The 20076-nt window shown below is 36.5% G+C and overlaps 1 protein-coding gene across 1 annotated transcript; it reads left to right on the top strand.

Annotated features, from left to right (window-relative positions):
* Positions 1-74: 74 nt before the first annotated feature.
* On the top strand, positions 75-20076 carry SYCP1 (synaptonemal complex protein 1; the record flags this gene model as incomplete). The annotated part of the gene is made up of 31 exons (XM_080632935.1): positions 75-182; positions 1165-1246; positions 1412-1458; positions 2638-2802; positions 3613-3680; positions 3857-3930; positions 4755-4813; positions 5691-5760; positions 6374-6447; positions 7370-7478; positions 7758-7852; positions 7990-8174; positions 8832-8899; positions 9992-10053; positions 10722-10826; positions 11702-11805; positions 12085-12202; positions 12447-12517; positions 13206-13287; positions 13404-13466; positions 13793-13855; positions 14519-14581; positions 15175-15291; positions 15972-16082; positions 16747-16839; positions 17536-17610; positions 17928-17987; positions 18128-18307; positions 19280-19423; positions 19763-19849; positions 19933-20076. 31 exons carry the CDS (start codon positions 75-77, stop codon positions 20074-20076), a joined length of 2946 nt encoding a protein of 981 aa, XP_080489061.1.

Genomic DNA, 20076 nt, shown 5'->3' with positions numbered 1-20076 from the left:
CTCAGCAGACGGCGGGCCCGGTGCGCCCGTCATGAGGCGCTGCCGGTGACAGCTCCCTCTTATTCTGCGAGGCCATGGAAAAAGAAAAACCGTTCAAACTGTTCGTGCCGCCGCGCCTGAGCAGTGGCCAAGTGTCTGCAGTCAAACCCCAGGCGAGCGCTAGGGCGACGGGGCTGTGTCAGGTAAACGGCGTTGCCGCCTAGTCTTACCGTGTGTTGCTCCGAAGGCGACGGCTGAGGAGCGGGGTGGGAGCGGTGGAAGAGTGGAGGGTCTTCCGGGAAGCTCCCAGGCTCTCCAGCCCTGAACCTCCCTCCTGGAAAGCACATGCATATAAATACGTGAAGCGTGGGCGCTGAACTCGGTTTTCTGCGAACTGTTGAGATTGGTGCTGGGGGGTGAACACCTCAAGTTTTAATTTCAAAGACTTTTACCCTTTTTTCCTATCAAAACTGAAAAGAATCATCTTCTTGAGCACCTGATGTGTATTTTAACTGTACATTACCAGTGATAAAACATGTTTGATGTGAGCAATTCAGATAGTAAGTGGGATGTGCACCACTAAGAAACCCATACTGACTTTGATTTATTGGTCCGGCCAGATCAAGGATGCAGTGAAATGTTCTGTCTATGCTCTGAGTTATGTGAATTCAACAAAATACTTTTTCATGTTTAGGTGGCTTATGAAATATGTTTAGATTCCAGTGTGATATTCTGACAGGAGATGAGTTACACTATTTACAAGGCAAATTTCTGTGATGCTTTTAAAATGGAATGTTCATGCTAAAACATAAGCATGTGTGTTTTAGAAGTACTTTTGGGAGTAAAGTAAAATGTAAGTATCAAGTACTGGACATGTGGGGGGGAATCATGCTGCTTCTTGAGCCCTTTGCCATGAACTGTGTAAAGGCGTGCAGCAGCTAATAAATTCTTGTCATCAAAAGCTTCCACATTGGCCACAGTGTAGTCTGTAAAACAATCTGTGTAAGACCAACAGTTTGAAATGCCACTGTGAAGTAAGAACCATATGAGAGAGTGCCAAAGCCATTACCAATACCTTGGACTTTGCAAATTGTGGGCAGCTGGTTCATTAATGGAAAAGTCTAGTTTTTTATAATCCTTCTTTACAAGTCTACATATCAGAAACTATTTTTTTAATTTATGCAGGGTTTTAACAAATGCCCAGATGATGATTTTAATTTGCCGTTTGTAATGAGTACACCAAACCGTGGTGAAATCACTGACTCTGGTAAGCCTAAAATGAGCCATTTACCGGGCACATTCTTTATATTTTTTTCATGTCATTGTCATTTTTCATGTGTTGTTTAACAATTTCATAGCTGGAACCCTGATAAATACAGTCCCACTGTTATTTTTTATTAAATAAATTGATCAAAATCTCTTCATGTTTCAGATGCGATTTCACAGGAAGTAAAACTTGGCTCTGAGGTAGATGAAGAGGTCAGATAAGTATAAACTCTGCATATCTCATTTCCTAGGGCCTCTTAATTTGTTCTCAAAACACTGCCTGAAGCACTATTCAGTAGATACTTCAGGGCTAAAGGAAGTAGCCAGGGGGGAATAATCATTTTTTGTCTTCTATTGAAAGCTGAGTCACATAGAGAAGGTATTTGTGATTCAGTAGAGAGAAACCTCTAGAGAGCAGAAGGATTGAAGTCAGAGTATTCTTTGGAAAATTGAAGCAGATTATCCCAATTGCCTTGTCTGGCTTTATTTTATGTATAAAACAATGAATTTAGTGGAGGGGTTTCCTCAAGCGTTCGATTCTTCTCACAGCATCCCTACAAATGTTTCTCTGCTTTAGTGCAACTCAGTAAAGCTATTTAGTTTTTTTGCAGTAGCTTCCTGTGCTTTCCAGATACAAAATGCTGTGTGCTGCAACAAAATGGAACAAATATTCTTGCAGTCCTCCTAAAGATTTTCATATCTCTGAGGACTAAACTTATTTTAGCCCTAGTAGCTATTAAAGTCAGGACTCTTACAATACCATGGTGCAGCCAAAACATGGCTAGTGTTAGGTGACATCATACCTCAAACAAGCTGCAGATCTGCCATGTGGGCTGTGTAGTATTACCTGCCTAAACCACTGAACGAATGCTCCTTGTACAGTGCTTTAAAGGTGTTCAAAGAGCACAAAGTTGGTTGCTTTTTCTTCCTGCTTTATGTATGAGTTAACTGCAAAAACTTATCACAGGTAGTCCTGGACAAGATCTCTGAAGCAGTTTGACTTAACTCGGCAGTATCTCTTGAAGTAAGAAGAGGGAAATGGTGCGCAGAATGGGAGGAATCATGGCTCTACTGATCATTATAGCAAAACTTTTACTGATTTTTGATGGAGTGCATTTATCCGTATCTTCAAGAATATCTATTTAGCAAAGTCACTGTATCTGAGGGCAGTGGGGTATTTTTCACTTTTGTTTTTGACTCCTACTTGTTCTGTGATGTGCCAGTACATGCACAGAGGATGCACAAAGAATTAAACCGTGGTTCTTGATAACCTTGTGTCGCCATCTGTGGAAAAGAAATTACTCCTGTGATATTACTAAGAGATAAATACCTATCTACAACATTATTATTTAAATAGCATTTGAGATTAAATTGTGGAATTTGTTTTAATAGAATGTAGAAACAGTGAATGAGTTGTACTCAAAACTCTACAAAGAGGCTGAGAAGATCAAGCGATGGAAACTAACTGTAGAGTCAGAACTAAAGCAGAAAGAGAGAAACCTGCAGGAAAACAGAAAGATTATTGAAGCACAGCGTAAAGCCATTCAGGAATTGCAGGCCAGTATTGTACCATATCCACTGAACGTGTAAAGAGAAAGTTCTTCCTGATGTAGTATGAAAATATTATTTGTGCGCTTAAATATTTAGGAGTGTTACAGAGGTTAAAGAATTTTTGAACTTTCAATGTGATAACTTCAAAGAAACCATTTGGCTAGATACCAGTGACCTATAAGGAAAAAGTAACATTTTGGTTTCTAAAAATAGTTTTCCTCATTTTAGCAATGTGCATTCCGTCTTTGTATTATTTACATGCACATCATACTGTGGGTGTGCTGAAACCTGTTCAAGACTGAGTAAGTTTTCATCTTCCTTGTAGCAGTAAAGTATGCTCGTGCTGTTTTCAAAATATACAGGAAATGCACTCTGCTTTATCCTAGTTTCTAATCTTGCTAGTAGTGATGGACAGCTTTGTGACTGAAATATATATTTAAAACAATTTATTTGTCTTTCTTTTTTGTTGTTGTTGTTTGTTTGCATTGGTTCTGTAATGGAGTTGTCTCTGATTGTTTGGCTTTTGCTTTGAGAAAATGATTATTCTGAGAAAGGGTGTGCACCTGTAGTGTGTGAATGTGTGGATGAAAAACATACCTGTGAGGGTTTCAGTTACTGGTAAATTATTGTTTATTGTTACGTCTTTCATGCCAACTGTAACAAAAGATGGCTCAGTATGTAGTGCCTGATAAAATGGATTTTGCTGTCTTCTGATGCAGAAAATTACTTTTCCATGTGAGATCTGAGAAGTGAGAGTGTATTTCTAGTGCATTTTCCAGTAACAGTTGATTTTTTGTTTGTTCCCTATGAAATTAGTTTGAAAATGAAAAACTAAGTTTAAAACTGGAAGATGAGATATCTGAAAATAAAGATCTCTTAAAAGAGTAAGTAATACAGTCAGATATATTTTTATGAAAATAATTTGTTTTCATGCTGAAAACTGTGCTAGTAGCTGTTAAATCATAAAGCTCATCAGGGCATTTACGGCGTTAGTACTTAGGTATGCAAAGTACTGTGCATTCCTGTGACAACATACTATGGTATTTTTTCCCTCTTCTAGAAACAGCGCCTCAAGGCATTTGTGTAACCTGCTCAAGGAAACCTGTACTCACTTCACAGAGAAGTCCACCAAATGTAAATGCTGTTTAAATTTTGATTTGTTGAAGTAAAGGTACTTCCAGCTTTCTCTAATCTAATAAAGGAAAGAAGCTGTCATTCAACTGCAAATCTGTTTCCTGGTTGAGATAAACTGTATGTGGCTCTGCATCAGAGCAAGATTAGAAGTGAAGCCATAGGACTAATACACATATGTTTTTTGTAATGTTAAATCTAGAGGGTTTCTGAAGTCGGTATGACAGTTTGCTAAAAGGTTACATGCCTGGAAGCTATTCTGGTGTCTGAATACTGCTACTGGTTTAAGGCAGTGTAAGCAACCCTGATTAGCCACTAGCAGCCACTCCAGAGGAGTGCAGGTCTCCTGAAGTGTTATCAGTCCACTGGTGTTCTTCAGTCCCATCTAGGTACCTTGAAAATGTTAAGATACTTGAGGTGGAGATGAAATATTGTTACGGTTCTGTAATGGCAGTTCTGTGGCCTTGGGTGTCTGCTGATGGGAAGAAATTCAGTGCTAAGCCTTGTATTACAGTTATTCAAATACTATCATTTTTGATCCATTAATACTCAACAACATTACTCTGTCAAAATTTAAATATAGCTATATAAATTGATCCAGAATTACATCACAGAAAAAGTGAGATTGCACAGGAAATTTGAAAGCTGAGCTTGCTTGATATTTCAATGGAACATATATTTTGCACAGATTATGTAACTTTTAGCACCCTGCTTTTTAAATAAGAGCCTGTAATTACTTTTCTAATTTATTATGCTGTTTAAGTGTAAGGGCTTGGACATCTGACATTCTTTTTCAGAAGGAAAACTGTATATTCTTACTTTGATAGATGAACATGAAAGAGAAGAAACCAGACAACTGTATGAGGAACTTAGTAACAACGTTGAAGTAAGTGATGTAGCTTGTAAAAAGGCTGATGTGATCTGAGTTATATGGATATGTGGAGCTGTCTGAGTTACACGCATATCTTGAGATCCTATTTGTACAGAGAATGTCCTGTATTGATAAAGCAATTAGAACAGTCACGTGTGATGCAGGAAGTCAGATTTTCAGTCGCTTTTCAAGAGTAATTTTTTGTATCGCACAGAGCATAGTAACAGGATAAAATGCAGCAGTGTTTGGGATGAATGCAGGTACATATCATCTGCTTAGCATTAGGTGACTGCCATAACTTCTGTCTGCTTTCTGTGCTCTGTTTCACCTACCTGATGATTTCACAGCATGGCTGAGGCTGGAGGCAACCTCTGGAGAGCCTCCCCTGCTAAAAGCAGGATTGGCTAGAACAGGTTGCTGTGTTCAGTTGGGTTTAGGGGTCAGGTATATTAGGGTTATTCTATTAGATAATTTTATGTATTTCTAATAGAAAAATGTGGGACATCATTGTTTGGGAGTAACGAACTTGATATTAAGCAGGATCAGAGTGTACATGCCATAATGTTTAAATATTAATTATAGGTTGCTGTGACAACTAAGAAAAGCAAAACTCTTCCATTCTGTTAGGTATCTACAAACATGGACCAGTAAAAATGTTTCTTCCTTGAAATCGTTCAGACCTTGAGTACAGAAATTCTCAAACTTCGAACTTTGAAAAGTTAAAACACTCTGTTAACTCAAGATATGTTTGTGCTTTGAATTCTGTTTATAACAAAATTTCTCCTACAACTATAAATGAGCTTATAACACTGTTTACAAAGCATAAACATTATTCTTCATTACTGAATGTACTTAGTTTTATATGAACTTACATATTGAATTTTATTTTTAGAGGATGGTAGTGGCATTCGAAGAGCTTCGTGTGCAAGCAGAGAACACCAGACTGGAAATGTGTTTCAAATGTGAGAACTGTGTTTATTGTTTTGATGCTGCAGGATTAACACTTTGTACTTCATAGATTTTATTGCATTCAGTTTCAGGGTTTCAGGCCAGAAAGATACAAAGTGCTGAGGTGGTGAACAGTTAACACTGACAGTCTGGACCCACTTTTATTCATGCTGCCTGCTTTTAGAAGCCTGAACCCTTTATTGATTTTCCACTGGGTCAGATTTGAAGCTTTATTTTTCAAATATTCACTCAAAATTCTTAAGTTTTATCTGTGAAGTACAGGTGTATTTAAATGAAAATGCACTAGTGTGCAGCCACAGAAACTTTAAGTAAATATTTGCTTTCTTTACAATATTTTGTGCCTGTTTCATTTTCGCATGTGCATTTATGTTTGTTTCTTATAACAAACTATTAAACAATTAGTGGAATAGTGGACTAATTCTGTGGAAAGCTGGCACAAAAATTATTTTGTCTGATTAGAAAATAACTTCAAGCATGACCTCAGCAGTTACTCTTTAGGAAACAACTTATACAGCAAATGATAAGCAATCTTAAACTGGAAATTCTGTTAACTTGGAGTATGTTTTAGCTCATGTATTAACTGTGGATATTACTATTTCTCAAAAGTAAAAGAAGAAGCAGAAAAAGTGGACAAGCTTGAAAAAGAATGCCAACTGGAAGTCAGTGTGAAGGAAAAGCAGGTTTGCTCACTTTTACAATCTAATATGTACAGCTTTAGTTTTGAAATAAATCTAGTGGTTTCTTTAATATTTGAACTCTCTTTTGGTTTTGTGACTGATAGGTCAAATGAAAACCATTATTTTAAAAGCGCTTAGCTGTTTGTAACATATTTGTGTTTTGGAAGACTGAAATGAAGCTGCTGTATCATAACAAGGGATAGTTTAGTGACAGGATTTAAAAACATGTAAGCACTGGATTCTCTATACATATACTTGCCTTTATCAAGTGGCTTTTGTCAAAGCATAAAATTAGCAAAGAAGTTATCAGTCCTCATAGTTAAGGAAGGTATGGTCCATCTCTGGTAAAAGGAAGGTGTAAAGAAGGATTATAGTGTATATCAGACCACAGACTGGTAAGAGAGTTTAGTAATCTGAGATTAGAGTAGGGTTTTGTGTTGGTGATGAGGTACTATAAGGGAAGACTAATCAATTTGAGGAAGTTAGTTGTGATAAGAGTTTTTAGTTTGTAAGCAGCAGTCTGAGAAGCTGGGCACCCATCTGGGTCTGGGAAGGTCAAGAGTTGTTGGTTTTTCTGAGGATGGATGAACCAGTCTATGATTCTATGATATTGCAAAGGAAAAAGGAATGTTTCTCAGCATCAGTAGAAAGGACAAAAAAATCAGCTGGAGCTGCATTTAAGTCAGATTCCACTAATTGTAGTTATGTTCCAGTGTCTTTAGTCTGTTGAAATTAATATTTTGAATTTGAGCTGTAGAGCTTTTTCATCCCGAGAAATATGACTTGATCAATATTTGGCTAGGATTGACTACCTTGTTTAACTTGACTGGCAGTAGTATGTTGCTAATCACACGCAGTGCACAATCAAAATGAGAATCTGTCCTTTTATCTAGACTTCATAATGATATTATTTTAATTTTGTCAGATTTCAGCTCTTACCATAAGGAGTGATAAAAAAGATGATATAATAAGAGATATGGAGACTCAGCTGCAGGAATCAAAAAATAAGATTGCTGACTTAGAAGAAGCAAAAAGTAAGAGCTCTCTCTGCTGTGTTAGCATGTAGTTAGCTATAGAAGTATAGGGAACAGAATGATGATAATTTTACCCTGTTACTAGTCAGCAGCATAATTTTGGGTCCTTGCAGGCCATATTTTTGTGTGGAACAGAAACTGCTGACAAACTATGACATGAATACATTATGTAACTTTTGTTCAGTTAAAGGAATATATTGATCTGTAAAATAGGAATGCAAGCATTTTTTAGTAAATCTCATCTTTTTCTTAAATTTAAGCATGTATCTTTCTGCTTAGGACATGAAGGAGAAATGGTGAAGAAATCCCAGATCAGTCAAGAACATTTGAGGGCAGAACTGGAAGAGGCCAAAGTTTCATTGAGAAAAACAGAGGTACGGCTTGCTTATAGCTTTCTAGTATAAATAGATTAGATGACTAATTGCATAACTAATTAGTGATACTTTAGATTTGAAATAGTTGTAGCTGTTTGTTGCAAAACACCTTTAGAAATGATATAATTCCTTTGAAGGTTACTCAAAAGCGCTTAGAAACTGAACTGCAGACTGCAGTGAAAGCATTAATTGAGATGACTGGAGAAAAAGAAGCACAGGTGGAAGAATGTAAAAAAACTAAGGCTTTGCATGCGTCCCTGAGAGAAGAGTTTGAGACTTCCATTTCCAATATGAAAAGCTTGCTGCAAAAAGAGCAAAATAGGTAAATTAAGCAGTTTCAATTCCAAGAAGGATCTCATCGGTAAAACACTAGATTACAGAGCTGCTGAGGATAAAATGTCTCCAGAGAGGGAGACACCACAACCTCCCTGGGCAGCCTGTTCCCGTGCTCTGCCACCGCCAATGGAAAGTTTTTTCTCATGTTGAGGTGAAACTTCTTGTGTTTTAGTTTATGGCCATTGCACCTTGTCCTGACCTTTTATTACACGTTAAGTTGCAAATGCAGCCCTTTGAGAAGAGAAGGCTGCGTGGAGACCTCAAGAATCTGAAGGGGGCCTACAAGGATGCTGGGGATGGACTATTCATCAGGGACTGTAGTGACAGGACCAGAGGTAATGGGTTAAAACTTAAACAGGAGAAGTTTAGATTGGATATAAGGAAGACATTCTTTACTGTTAGGGTGGTGAGGCACTGGAATGGGTTGCCCAGGGAGGCTGTGAACGCTCCATCCCTGGCTGTGTTCAAGGCCAGGTTGGATGAGGCCTTGGGTGGCATGGTTTAGTGCGAGATGTCCCTCCCTGCCCATGGCAGGGGGTTTGGAACTAGATGATCTTAAGGTGCTTTCCAACCCTAACTATTCTATCATTCTATGATTCTATGATTTGTACTATACTTTTTTTTGTAATTACCATTTCCTTAGATCGGAGAAATATCAAGATGAGTCAAAGCTGCTGACCTTGGAGCTCAGAAATAAATCTGCTGAACTGGGTAAGGTTTATAGAAAGAAAGAAAATGAGCTAGGTAATAAAAATATTTTTTTGTTTTACAGCACCCTATACCTATCAGGAATGCTGAAATCAATTTTTACTTATCTGACTCCCTTTGGTAGTTGCTGTAGCTGGCAACAGTCCCACAGCAGTGCTGTACGAAGCTCTAGTAGTAAGACCATAGCTGCGTGGATTCTCCTGGAAGTCATTTTGGTCTCTCTGCACTCTTTCAGTTAAGACCTGTTAGAGAGGTGGTGTTACACTGTTAAGCAGCAGGTTCCAGGAATTCGTTCTGTAGCTTGCAGCAGGGACACATCACTTACATTAAACTTTCCTGCAGAGCACTCTCCCCTTATTGGGTGTAGAATCACACTGACAGCAGTTAGCTTTAAATGTTTTGATATCCTGTGATTTCTAGATCGTCACTGCTTAGCCCCCAAAGGAAGAACTTTCTCTTTAGCGCTGTTTTCCCAGAGCGCAGCATGTGTCTCTAGTCCTGATATGATAGATGAGAAATAGAATTTTATGTCCTTGTACGTACTGAGGCCATCTGAGGAAAAGCATTCCAAAGTGAGCTGCTAATGCTTGTCTGGAACAAGGTAAGATGTGACCTCTGATAATTCCAGAGCAGAAGTGTGCTTGGTGTCCAGTACTTGCAAACACCACCAGTAATGTGAAAGTATCTATAGAAAACCTTTTGAAGTCACTGGTAAGTGGTTTGTTTTTTCAGCATATGCATGCGATTATTTTCAGTCCGGATATTTTTGTCTGGAAAAATGCAGATGTATCAATACTTTGAGGTGACTCCATTCTGTCAGTCCACAGTTTATTTGACTGTGGAAAACACAATAGCCTCTGGATTTTATTGAAGACAAATGATTAATTTCTTTACAAATATATATTTGCTAGAGTCTTTCTGAATAGTTTTTTTCAACTCTACATTTCAATTAAGTCATAATTTAGCTTTACAATTTCTGAACTTAATCCATCAAGTTTTGAAAGCTGGGTACTGCAGAGGGATAAATGCTTTCTACTCCTGCTAAATATGTAAAACTGTTTCCGTTCAATTAATTTTACATTACATGTGCCGTAGAAGAGATGACTAAACTAAAATGTGACAAAGAAATGCAACTGGAAGAGCTGTCAGAAACACTGGTAAATGTTCATTTTATTAGTCTCATGGGATTTGCTTTTCATCTGAAGTCGCTCTTGCTTTGGAAGGATCTTAAGTACCATATAAAAACACTGTCTAATCTGCTTTAATATTGCTATTAATCTTCCTTACTTGTTTGGGGCTTTTCCTGTGGTGAACATTAGCTCAAATCTCATGAGCACCATGCATGTGACATTTTAGGCTGAGGGATCTACTCATTTTTGGCAGTAAAGAGAATTACTTCACAAATCTGTTGCGATTATTTTTCTGTTTGTGGGGTGTTAGTTATGGTGAGGCACCCTCCATACTAAGAAAACATTTAAGAGCCTGCAGAAAGGTCTTTTTTGGGTACAACACCCTGTTCCATGTTTCTTACTTACAGGGAAGTTTCCTGATGTATTTAGCTCTGATCTCTGTGAACGCTATTGCACTGTGACACAGGCCCATTTTCTCTTATGAAGTCTAAGCTATATATAAAGTACAGTTTTAATACAGGATTATTTTTGTTATGATCTTTATTTACATGATCTGTATTTACAATTCTAACAAGAAATTCGATCAGCTAAAGACAGATAGAGTGAAACCAGGTTTGCATTTTACCATGTTTTTTCTTCCTTATGTACTGTGCGTTGAATTTTCTGACATGAGATTCACTGACGTTCTTAAACAGGGAAAAGTTGAAGCACTTCTAGTGAAGAAGCAAGATCTTGAGGCTACTTTAGAAGATTTGCAGAAGAGAGAAAAAGAAACGAAAAATGTTCTCCAAATCAGAGAGGTCTGAATAAAGAATGATAATAACACGTTATTAATAGTTATGTTACACTTTATCACTTGTATAGCTCCACCCTATGCTCTGCTCATCACAATGACAGCAGAAGATACAAAGTAGAAGAGTCTGACTGTTATCTATAGTCCATTGCCTTCACCTTCCTACAGTAGCTGTATTAAGAACGTTTGAGGACACATCCCTGTCAGTTGTTTTTCTATCAGTTTATGAAATAGTTCCTGTTAACCCATAATCATACTCATGCTGTTTGTCTCCATAGCCTTCTGTGATACAAAATTCCTGTAGTCCATTATGTGCTGTGCCTGGAAACTAATCCTCCCCCCTTCCTCTTCCCTGCTCTCCCCCACCTCCCAACAACTACCTCTCACTGCCTGTGGTATCAGTATGTCCCCAGTTATTTGGAGGAAACAGTATTCAAAACATTTCTGTATTATGAACTACACCACATTACAAGGTTTGCCTTAGCTTGTAATGGCAGCAGATTTCAGAGGGAAGAGTTTTGCTTTTGTGGTTTGAGATGCATCCAAAATATGTGCTTATTCTATCACATAGTACTGCATTTCTGTGGGGTTTTTTTATTATTTTATTTAGGTGAACAAATGTATTTAAATTTTAAAGTTACTTTGGTCAGTAACTTTGCAGACTAGTTGGACTTATAATATTGACACAGTTAGCTCGTGTATCAGTTCAATATCTAACATGGTTTCCTCATCACCCCAGGGAGATGTAAAGATACATGCTGGCTAGTTTACGGCATGGATGTCATTTCTTCATAAACCTTTGTGTTACTATCCATTTCTGGTAGCTTTTGTGAATTGTAGTCTACATGGGTATACTCAAAACACTTCATTTTTCTTTTGCAGAAAGAAATCCAAGATTTGAAAGTCCAACTGAGCAATACAGCTGAAAAGGAACAAAATTATTTAGACCAGTTTAAGGCACTGAACACAGATCTTGAACAAGAGGCGTATGATTATGGTTTTTTTTGAACAGTATTAAGGTTTTTTGTGTGTGTGTTACAACGAAATTACTTTGATACACAATGGAATGATCTATGAGTGCTTTCTAATGAAAATTGAACCGTGCACATAGTATGACATCTGCTATGTTCTTACATTTATAAATTTGTCAATACAGGACTGTACTTCTTCAGTGGGAAGTAACATTTTTGTACCAGATAAATTTAACTTAAATGGAAATTATAAAATACATCTTCTTAATCCACTGACCATTTGTTTTAAATTAGGCTAAAGAATGAACAACTGACAGCGTATATCAATGAGCTTTCTTTAGAAAAAGAGCAGATAGCACAAGAGAAAAGTGCTATGGCTACAGAACTTGAGAAGCTGCGAGAGAGTCATGAGGCAAGTTGCAAACTTCCAGCTGTTTCTAAAGGACAATGTTCAATTTCAAATACAAATCATGTGGGAAACTACAATATGACATGGTTATTTAGAGGGTCTGAACTATTTTTTGTGTTTAAAATGTAAAGGAAATACAGTTGCCCTTGTGAATAAGGGAGGTCAAGATGCTGCTTAAGATGTCTTTGAATTTTTTCAGATGGCTCTTTGAATTTTATCCGTCTTACTTACATGGGTCTTTGTTTAGGATAGTAGGAAAAGAGAAGACAATGCAAAGCAGTTGGTTGAAAACCTGGAAGAAGCAAATGGCCAGCTAAGGCAAGTAAAGCCAAATATCAATGTACATGTCATTAAAGGAAGTAGACTCTGTTCCTTCACAGTTAGTTTCAATGTTGTTTTCATATTCTGCTTTCTCTGATTTTTAGTTTAATTTGTTTAGGTTCTATAGCTAAACAGAAATTAGTATTGGCCATGCAGAAGTTTCTACAAAATAGCAATACCTATATGTTACAGGAACCATTTTTGCCCTAGCTTTATATTACATACAGAGAGCTGTCCTGTTCTGCATTAACTTAGAGGTGGAGTAAATAAAAATAGACATGAAAGGTTAGGGAGTGAATGTGAAAAGGTGAAACTGGTTCGATGTTACTCTCTGAAGTAGTCTTTGTACCACCAACCATTAGACAGGCAGCCTTCATGTTTCGTAGATGCGTTACGATATTACAGAGTGAAATATAATTTTACTCAAGAGGAACATCTTTCCATATTTACAAAAATCTGTCCAGTTCAGACGCTGACTTCCCAGTCACTTTGTATCTTTTTAAGAACATTTTCATTGAACAATTTAGGAAGTTTCTCATCAATATTAACAGCCCTCTTTAGAAAATAAAGTATAAATAGCAGTAGTGAAAAGAAGTTATTTAGTTATTAAATAAATATAGTTATTTAATAAATTTATTTAGTTATTAAATAAATATTTACTGATGCTTTTTAATTTGGCATTTAGAAATGAACTGGAGTCTTTGAAGGAGAAGATGGCAAAGAAAGGTGAAGAGATTAAAAGTAAACTGGATGAAAGAGAAGAAAATGTATGCCATATCCTGTGCTTTATCATGAAAATACATAAGCACATCTCTCTTTTTAACACCATAATGGATTTCAAAATCTTGCTGTAAAAATCAAAGGTTTATAATTCTAATTCCAGGCTAAGAATATTGAAAATGAAATGTCAAGAAAGGAAAAGCAGCTGAAAATTCTAGAAAATAAGGTACGAAAATTTAGCTTTGCATGGATTGTCGAGAACTTCATACGAGATTATTGTTACATTGTGAACTTACTCCTTTTTCCTTTTCTTTCTAAACTCTTATAACCACTGAGGAACTGGTGCACTGCTGCTAATGTTGGTGGTACTGAGCTAGCAAAATCCTTGTAGTACTTTATGATTAAAAGTCCAGTCATTGTCACACGTGTTTCAGTCCCATTGGAATTAATCAGACTATGCAAATGCATGTTTAAGAACATTGATAGTAATCTCTAACACAGAGAGTAATTTTTTAGGAGCTTATTAACTAATGTTTGAAATATCTCTTTTAGTTGAATAATTTAAAGAAACAAGTGGAAAATAAGAACAAATGCATTGAAGAGTTGCAACAGGAGGTATGTACAGTTGTTAAAATTCACATATACATAAAACATGGTGTTCTGTGGTAACTTTTCAACAGTTTTTGTCTGGTGTGATATCTTTAGATATATCTATGTAATTTATAACATTTCTTATCCTAACTGAGTAAATTAAAGAGTCACCTTTGGAATGACTTGATCATTCAAATTATCCTTCTGAAAATGCAAATGAAGAAATAATAACTTTATTGTAATACAGTATATGGTATAACAGATATACTTGATATAGTGACCTATCTCAGTTACCAATAGTAGAAAGGAATTATGCGTTAGGACAAGTTGTTAATAACTGTACTGTAAAAACATATAACTTGTATTTTTTTTTGTCATGACATCTGCACATTTTTTGTCAGCAGCATCTTGGTTTTTCTTCCCATTGAGCACCCTCATGTGTTATTCTCTGCTGTTGCCCATGAGGAGGCTTTCGTAAGGTCATCTAGTAAGATTATTATTCAAGTCAGTAGATGAGCACTCTTTTGCTTAGAAAATTGATTTGGAACCTGAACTGCACAACAAAAAGGGAGTTATCTGCTTGCTGAAATCAGGAATGAACATTCCAACCTACTTGATGCAACGAAATCATTACATAGTTCTATGAACTTACTAAAGTGTAGTGTTTGTTTTACTTCATTTTAACAGAATAAGCTGCTGAAAAAGAAAATTACTGCAGAAAACAAGAAGACAAGTATTTATGAAGGGAAGGTGGGTTTAAATAACTATGTGCAAGAGGAGGGTAAAGCACAAAGACTGAATGTTTGAAGTCCCAGTGTAATTAATGATAATACATGTTAAACATGTTCTTAATTGGTTTAGGGATCTGGGATACAAATTTTTACAGGAATGATCCCATAAGGTGTTTCCAGTTTTAATCATTGGACACTGCCAAGGCTATCAGACATTTATAACAGCTAGGCATCACATCTCAAGGAATTATGTTCCTAAGCAGTCCCTTTTTTTTTTTTGATTGATAGTGCACTGAACATTATTGTGTAATGCCACCCACTGAAACAGAGAAGAGCCTTGAGCTTTAGGACTGTGTTATTGACAGGGGTGCACAAAACTGGTGTGGTCTGACTTTCCCATTGTGGTGTTGCCATTGTTTCTATGAGCATTTTCTAACTCACTACAGGCCAAGGTTCAACTCTATGAAAAAAACTGAACATTAAATAGGGAACAGTTCAATCACATGCCTAAAAAGTAACACAGTTGTTCTGCTTGAGCATTAGAGGCAAAAATAAATCATTGGCGTATTTGCTTGTGAACAAATACCAGCAATAATTCTGCATTCTCAAAAGGTAAATAAATTAGAGTTAGAGATGGAAAATATGAACAAGCAACATAAGGAAGCAGTTGACATCTATGAGAAGGACATTGAAGCAAAAAAAGTAACAGAAAATAAACTTCTTGAAGAGGTGAGAGCTGTTAATTTTACTGCAACTTTGATATTTGTAATATGTTGCTTTTACGGAGCTATATCAACCAGAGTCCTTGCTCTTACATAGCAGTCTTATCAACATAAATGGAACTTCTTCTAGATGATCTTAAGGTCCTTTCCAACCCTAACTATTTTATGATTCTATGATTCTTGTGTATGCACATGAGCAGTGCTTTAGTATCTTAGATCCATAAGCTGAAGCATTTGTATATGTCTTTTAAGAATAAAAAGCCAGTTAAAAAACCTTTTTTGTCAAGGTATTGTTCACAGAAACTCTGTTCTTGGTATAAATACTGCATAAGCAAATTAGACTGTAAGTTTTCCCAGTATTTTTCTGCCCTCACTTTTTGAACGGTAATATCTAAATACGTGAGGGCAGAGGGCTTGAAAGGAGTGTGTGGTTTGAAATGACACTTGTCTGCCCCGGGGAAATGGCTGTAGTTTTAATCTAGGTTTATTTGCCTATTTTAACAATCTGTGTAAAAGATGTAAGATTTGAAAAGCATCTTAAAACCAGAGGAAGACTACACTAAATGAGATTTACATTGTAGATACATTGCACCCACAGGAATAAAAAATAATGAAACCAAGATTCTTTTAAAAAAAGATATGTTGTTGATAATTGTTCATGAATTAAATGAAAGCTGTTACTAACAGGTAGAAAGGATGAAGTTGCTTGCTCATGAAGCAGCTGCAATTCAGAGAGAAACTGATATCCGATGTCAGCACAAGATAACTGAAATGGTGGCACTTATGGAAAAGCACAAGGTAAGAGATGTGACTGATTAATGTGATGTGTAATGTGTAATACTGTGCCAAGTAAAAACCTGTAAAAACCAGAATATTAAAAATTGGAAAGTGAAATTTCTTAATAAAGACCTGAGTCCAGAAAATAAAGTTGAACATATGCTGACATCTCATCTAAAAATAAATTCATATTGTGAATACGTGCTTTACTGGCAGATACATTCCAGTTATCTAAGTTTTTAGGATGTTTTTGTTTTGATATTCAGGCTTCCTTTGGTACCATCCTAATGCCATGTGGTTCATTATCAGTTTGGGGCCTTTCAGTTGGATCACTTTGGATCACTTTGGGACCTTCAGCAGTTTAACATATGTTAATTTACATTCCTAATGACTCTGGTTTGCAGTATATTTAGCAGGTACCATTAATGCAAACAATATGGCTTTTATGTGCTGGAGCACATACCACTGCCTAGAGATAAAGCATTCTCTGTCAGGCCACAGAATAATACTGCTTCTGTATTTTCTGGTTCACAGTTTCTGCTGAAGTGTCAATGTTTGTTAATAGCAATTTTCAGATGTTCAGAAGAGCATCATTTGAAAAAAGGAGTAATGTTTTATTTAATGGTAGATCTGTAATTCGAACGTTTAGTCATGTTTTGAATTTGTTGTTTGTTTTTTAACATAGTGTGAATATGACAAAATGGTTGAAGAAAAAGATGCTGAATTAAAACTTTATAAAGTAAAAGATCAAGAGCAGTTCTCATCAAAGAGAGCATTGGTAAGGTGAACTCTTCAGCGTTGACTAATTCAATGGAGGGGCTACTGTCCTGAAAGTGTAATATAATTATAAATATCATATTAGACTTCTTCCTGTTTAACACTTGGGGGGTTAAGTGTCTGCTTTAGTGGAAGAGAACAGTAAAGATCAACCCACTAATTTCTGCTTGCTGTTATTTATAGGTTTTATTCTGTGCACTAAAAAACCACACCTATTCCTAAAAATACATCTGAGTAGCTTTGCTTTGCTTTTCTGTCTGCTTTTCCTGATAATGTGTCATATTTTAACCTCACTGAAAAAGAAACGTTTGTATCAAATAGTTTGATTCCACCTCCCCCCCTTCATTCTCACAAGTGTTTGAAGTTCTTAGCTTGAACAGATCTGATCAAGTGCCTGTTTCTTAGTACCTTAGTACCTTAGTTTCTTACTTCAGCTCTTCTAAAACAGACTGAAACAAAACTTCAAGTCTAGAGTTGCATCATCCTCCCCCAGCTGCTTCTTTGATCATCTCCTATTCTAGCGATTGAATCACCCCTCAGCATAACCTTATGAACAAGTAGCTCTGTCATACAAATGGACATACAAAATTTTCTTTTGTTTATAAGGAATATCACTATTAATTACTGTCTCATTTTGGACCATGATCTTTTTTCCAGGTTAACCATAGCTAATCCTATCCTATCTAATTGTTTCTAGGAGAATGAGCTTTCATGTTTGAAAAGTGAACTGTCATCCCTTAAGGAACAACTTAAAGCAGAAATTGAAGAGAAGGTTTGGTTTGGTTTGGTTTGGTTTGGTTCAGATTAGATTTAGCAGTTTGGGTGACATGCTTGGCCTGGTCTTGGGCACTGCAATAATGAGAGCAATGAAGTGCACTTTTGATTCTAAGTCTTGCTCTCACTTGCTGTCTGATTTCAAGAGCTTGATGTTCTCTGAAGTCATTATGTCTCATTCCTTGTGGTAGTGTGAGTGTTTTGCATTACTCCTCAATTGATAAGTAATGAGGGAAGCATGGAGAAAATATCAAAGAAAGATTTCAACAGCTGAATTCAAATACAATATTTACTTCCTATCACAACTCTTTTTAGGAGAATCTTGCAAAAAAACCCCTCCAAAATATGGTTCCTGAAAAGGAGAAGAAGCACAAGGTACCTTTAACCTTATCATTAATTAATATTAGATTTTAGTAATATTTATACATGTGCAATCTAACTGAAGTTCATGATAAATAATCTACATTCAACAAAAGAGACTGAAATGCTTTTAATTTAAACCTCTTTCATTTTAGAAAATACAGACTCATTTTGCTGAGACTCCTAAACCTCAATTTGATCTGGACTATGAATCAACTAATGTAAAGAATAAAAAGTCTCCAAATGATATTCCTACAAAAGTCAATGTGATGGAAAAGACTAAAATGCCTCCTTCAATATCTGCAAAGAGTCCCCTGGGTAGTCCATCATTCAAGGTCTGTAACTCGTAACAGTGGATTGGTCTTGGTTTACTTTTCTGACTGAATTTCTTATGTCTGTGTAGCTGCTTATTTATTTTTTGTTGGGATAAGCAGGGATTTAAAAGGTAGATAGCCACAAAACCCAAAAATGTATTCCATAGGGATATCAAAAAGCAGCTTGTATAAGGGCTCCTACTGTGTGTAATTTTCCTTGCTCAGCTCCTTAACTACAAGTTATTACCAGTAACAGTTCTTGTCCTAGAGGGACTGAGTTTAATAATGCCTCTCGATTTTTTTTACTTAAAAGTGGTGTTTCTTTTGAAAAGCACTTTTTTCTCTATGGAACAGAAAATAGCTTGTGTTGCTGTAAAAACTGTCAGAGTATTCCTGGCTGCTTCAGCAGAACTGTAAAACCTCATGTAAAACCTGTCAGCAGCTCACACATGATGTTTGTTTCTGTTGTTAAGATACAACTGCTATTTTTCTGTTATCCTTTAAAAAAAGGATTGCAGTGTTCCACTGCAATGTCTCTGAGGAGTTTAACTTCTAGAAAAAAAACTATTTAAGTAAAACCAACCTTGTTCTTGGTGTCAGCAGCAGTATCTTTCTGAAAGCTTGTTACTGCATTTTGTTTGATGGCATTTCCTTAGCTGTTTGTTATAGGCTGCATGTAGGAGCTACAATTTGGAACCCTGAGTTTCTGTAGATAAGCATGAAGAAGTTAAATACAATCAGCCATAAAACTCAGTTCTCCCACAGCTTCCTGTTCATTCTCCTTGTTTGGCAGCAAAAAAGGGATTTTATTGTTTGTTTTTCCTTTGTCTGGGTCTATGCTCCACATTCTGGATAGAATGATAATGAATTGTTCCACAGCATGTCTCTAGTCTTCCTGCACTCAGTCTGTAAGCTGGGGTATGAGTTTGGGTTTTATGTTCTATAATTGACACTGAAAATAGAATGAACAATTACAAATATTCTCTTTCTCAGGCATACATAATAAAGACTCCTCCAGTACAGAAACTGCAGAGTGAAAGCACAAACCTGCTCTCAGAGCAGAGCATGAGGAAAAAGCAGAAAGTGCTGCTCCAGCTGGACACGCAGTCAGACAGCTCTGAGCACAGCGACCTCCTGGTAAAATCAGAAAGCAAAAAGCACACTTATGCTTTCTTGTGCACACTGCTATACATAAGAATGTATAGAAAGCATGTGGGGTTCCAGGACAATATTTATGTGTATATTTGTGTTTCAGTGATTCTCTCTGGAACTGCATTTCAGTGTACAGAATGAGTAACAGACAGTAGTGCTATAAAAAGTCTATTCAGTCATAGAATAACATTTTGTATTGTTTTGGTTGAACTGTTGAGGCTTCATAGTAACATCCTAACTTTTATTTAATACTCTAACACCCCCCCAGGAGAAAAGAAAAAAAAAGGATAGTTTTGCACATAGTTTAAGTAACTTTTTTTTTAGAGCCTAGTCTCGGAGGAAGAAATGTTTAAAAAACTGTACAGGGATTATCCTCAGGCTTCACAATTATACACCATGACACCAAAAAAGGTACCTTAGCATTTGTTTTCACAACAAACCAGTTACTTAAATGGATTATAGGAACTACTGAATGACTTGATTTCTCTTCTTAGAAACCAGCTACATTAAATGTGAAGACCCCAGGCTCTGTACTGAAACTGTCAACCATGAGAAAGATGCGTGAGGCAGGATGGACAGCAGTTTCCAAACTGGACAGGAAAAGGAAAATGAAAGAAGCTGAGAAGCTCTTCACTTGA

The sequence above is a fragment of the Psittacula echo genome, assembly GCF_963264785.1.
Source record: "Psittacula echo genome assembly, chromosome: 22".
NCBI lineage: Eukaryota > Metazoa > Chordata > Aves > Psittaciformes > Psittacidae > Psittacula > Psittacula echo.
The sequence above is the reverse complement of the archived record's forward strand: the minus strand, read 5'-3'. Positions and strand labels throughout refer to the sequence as shown.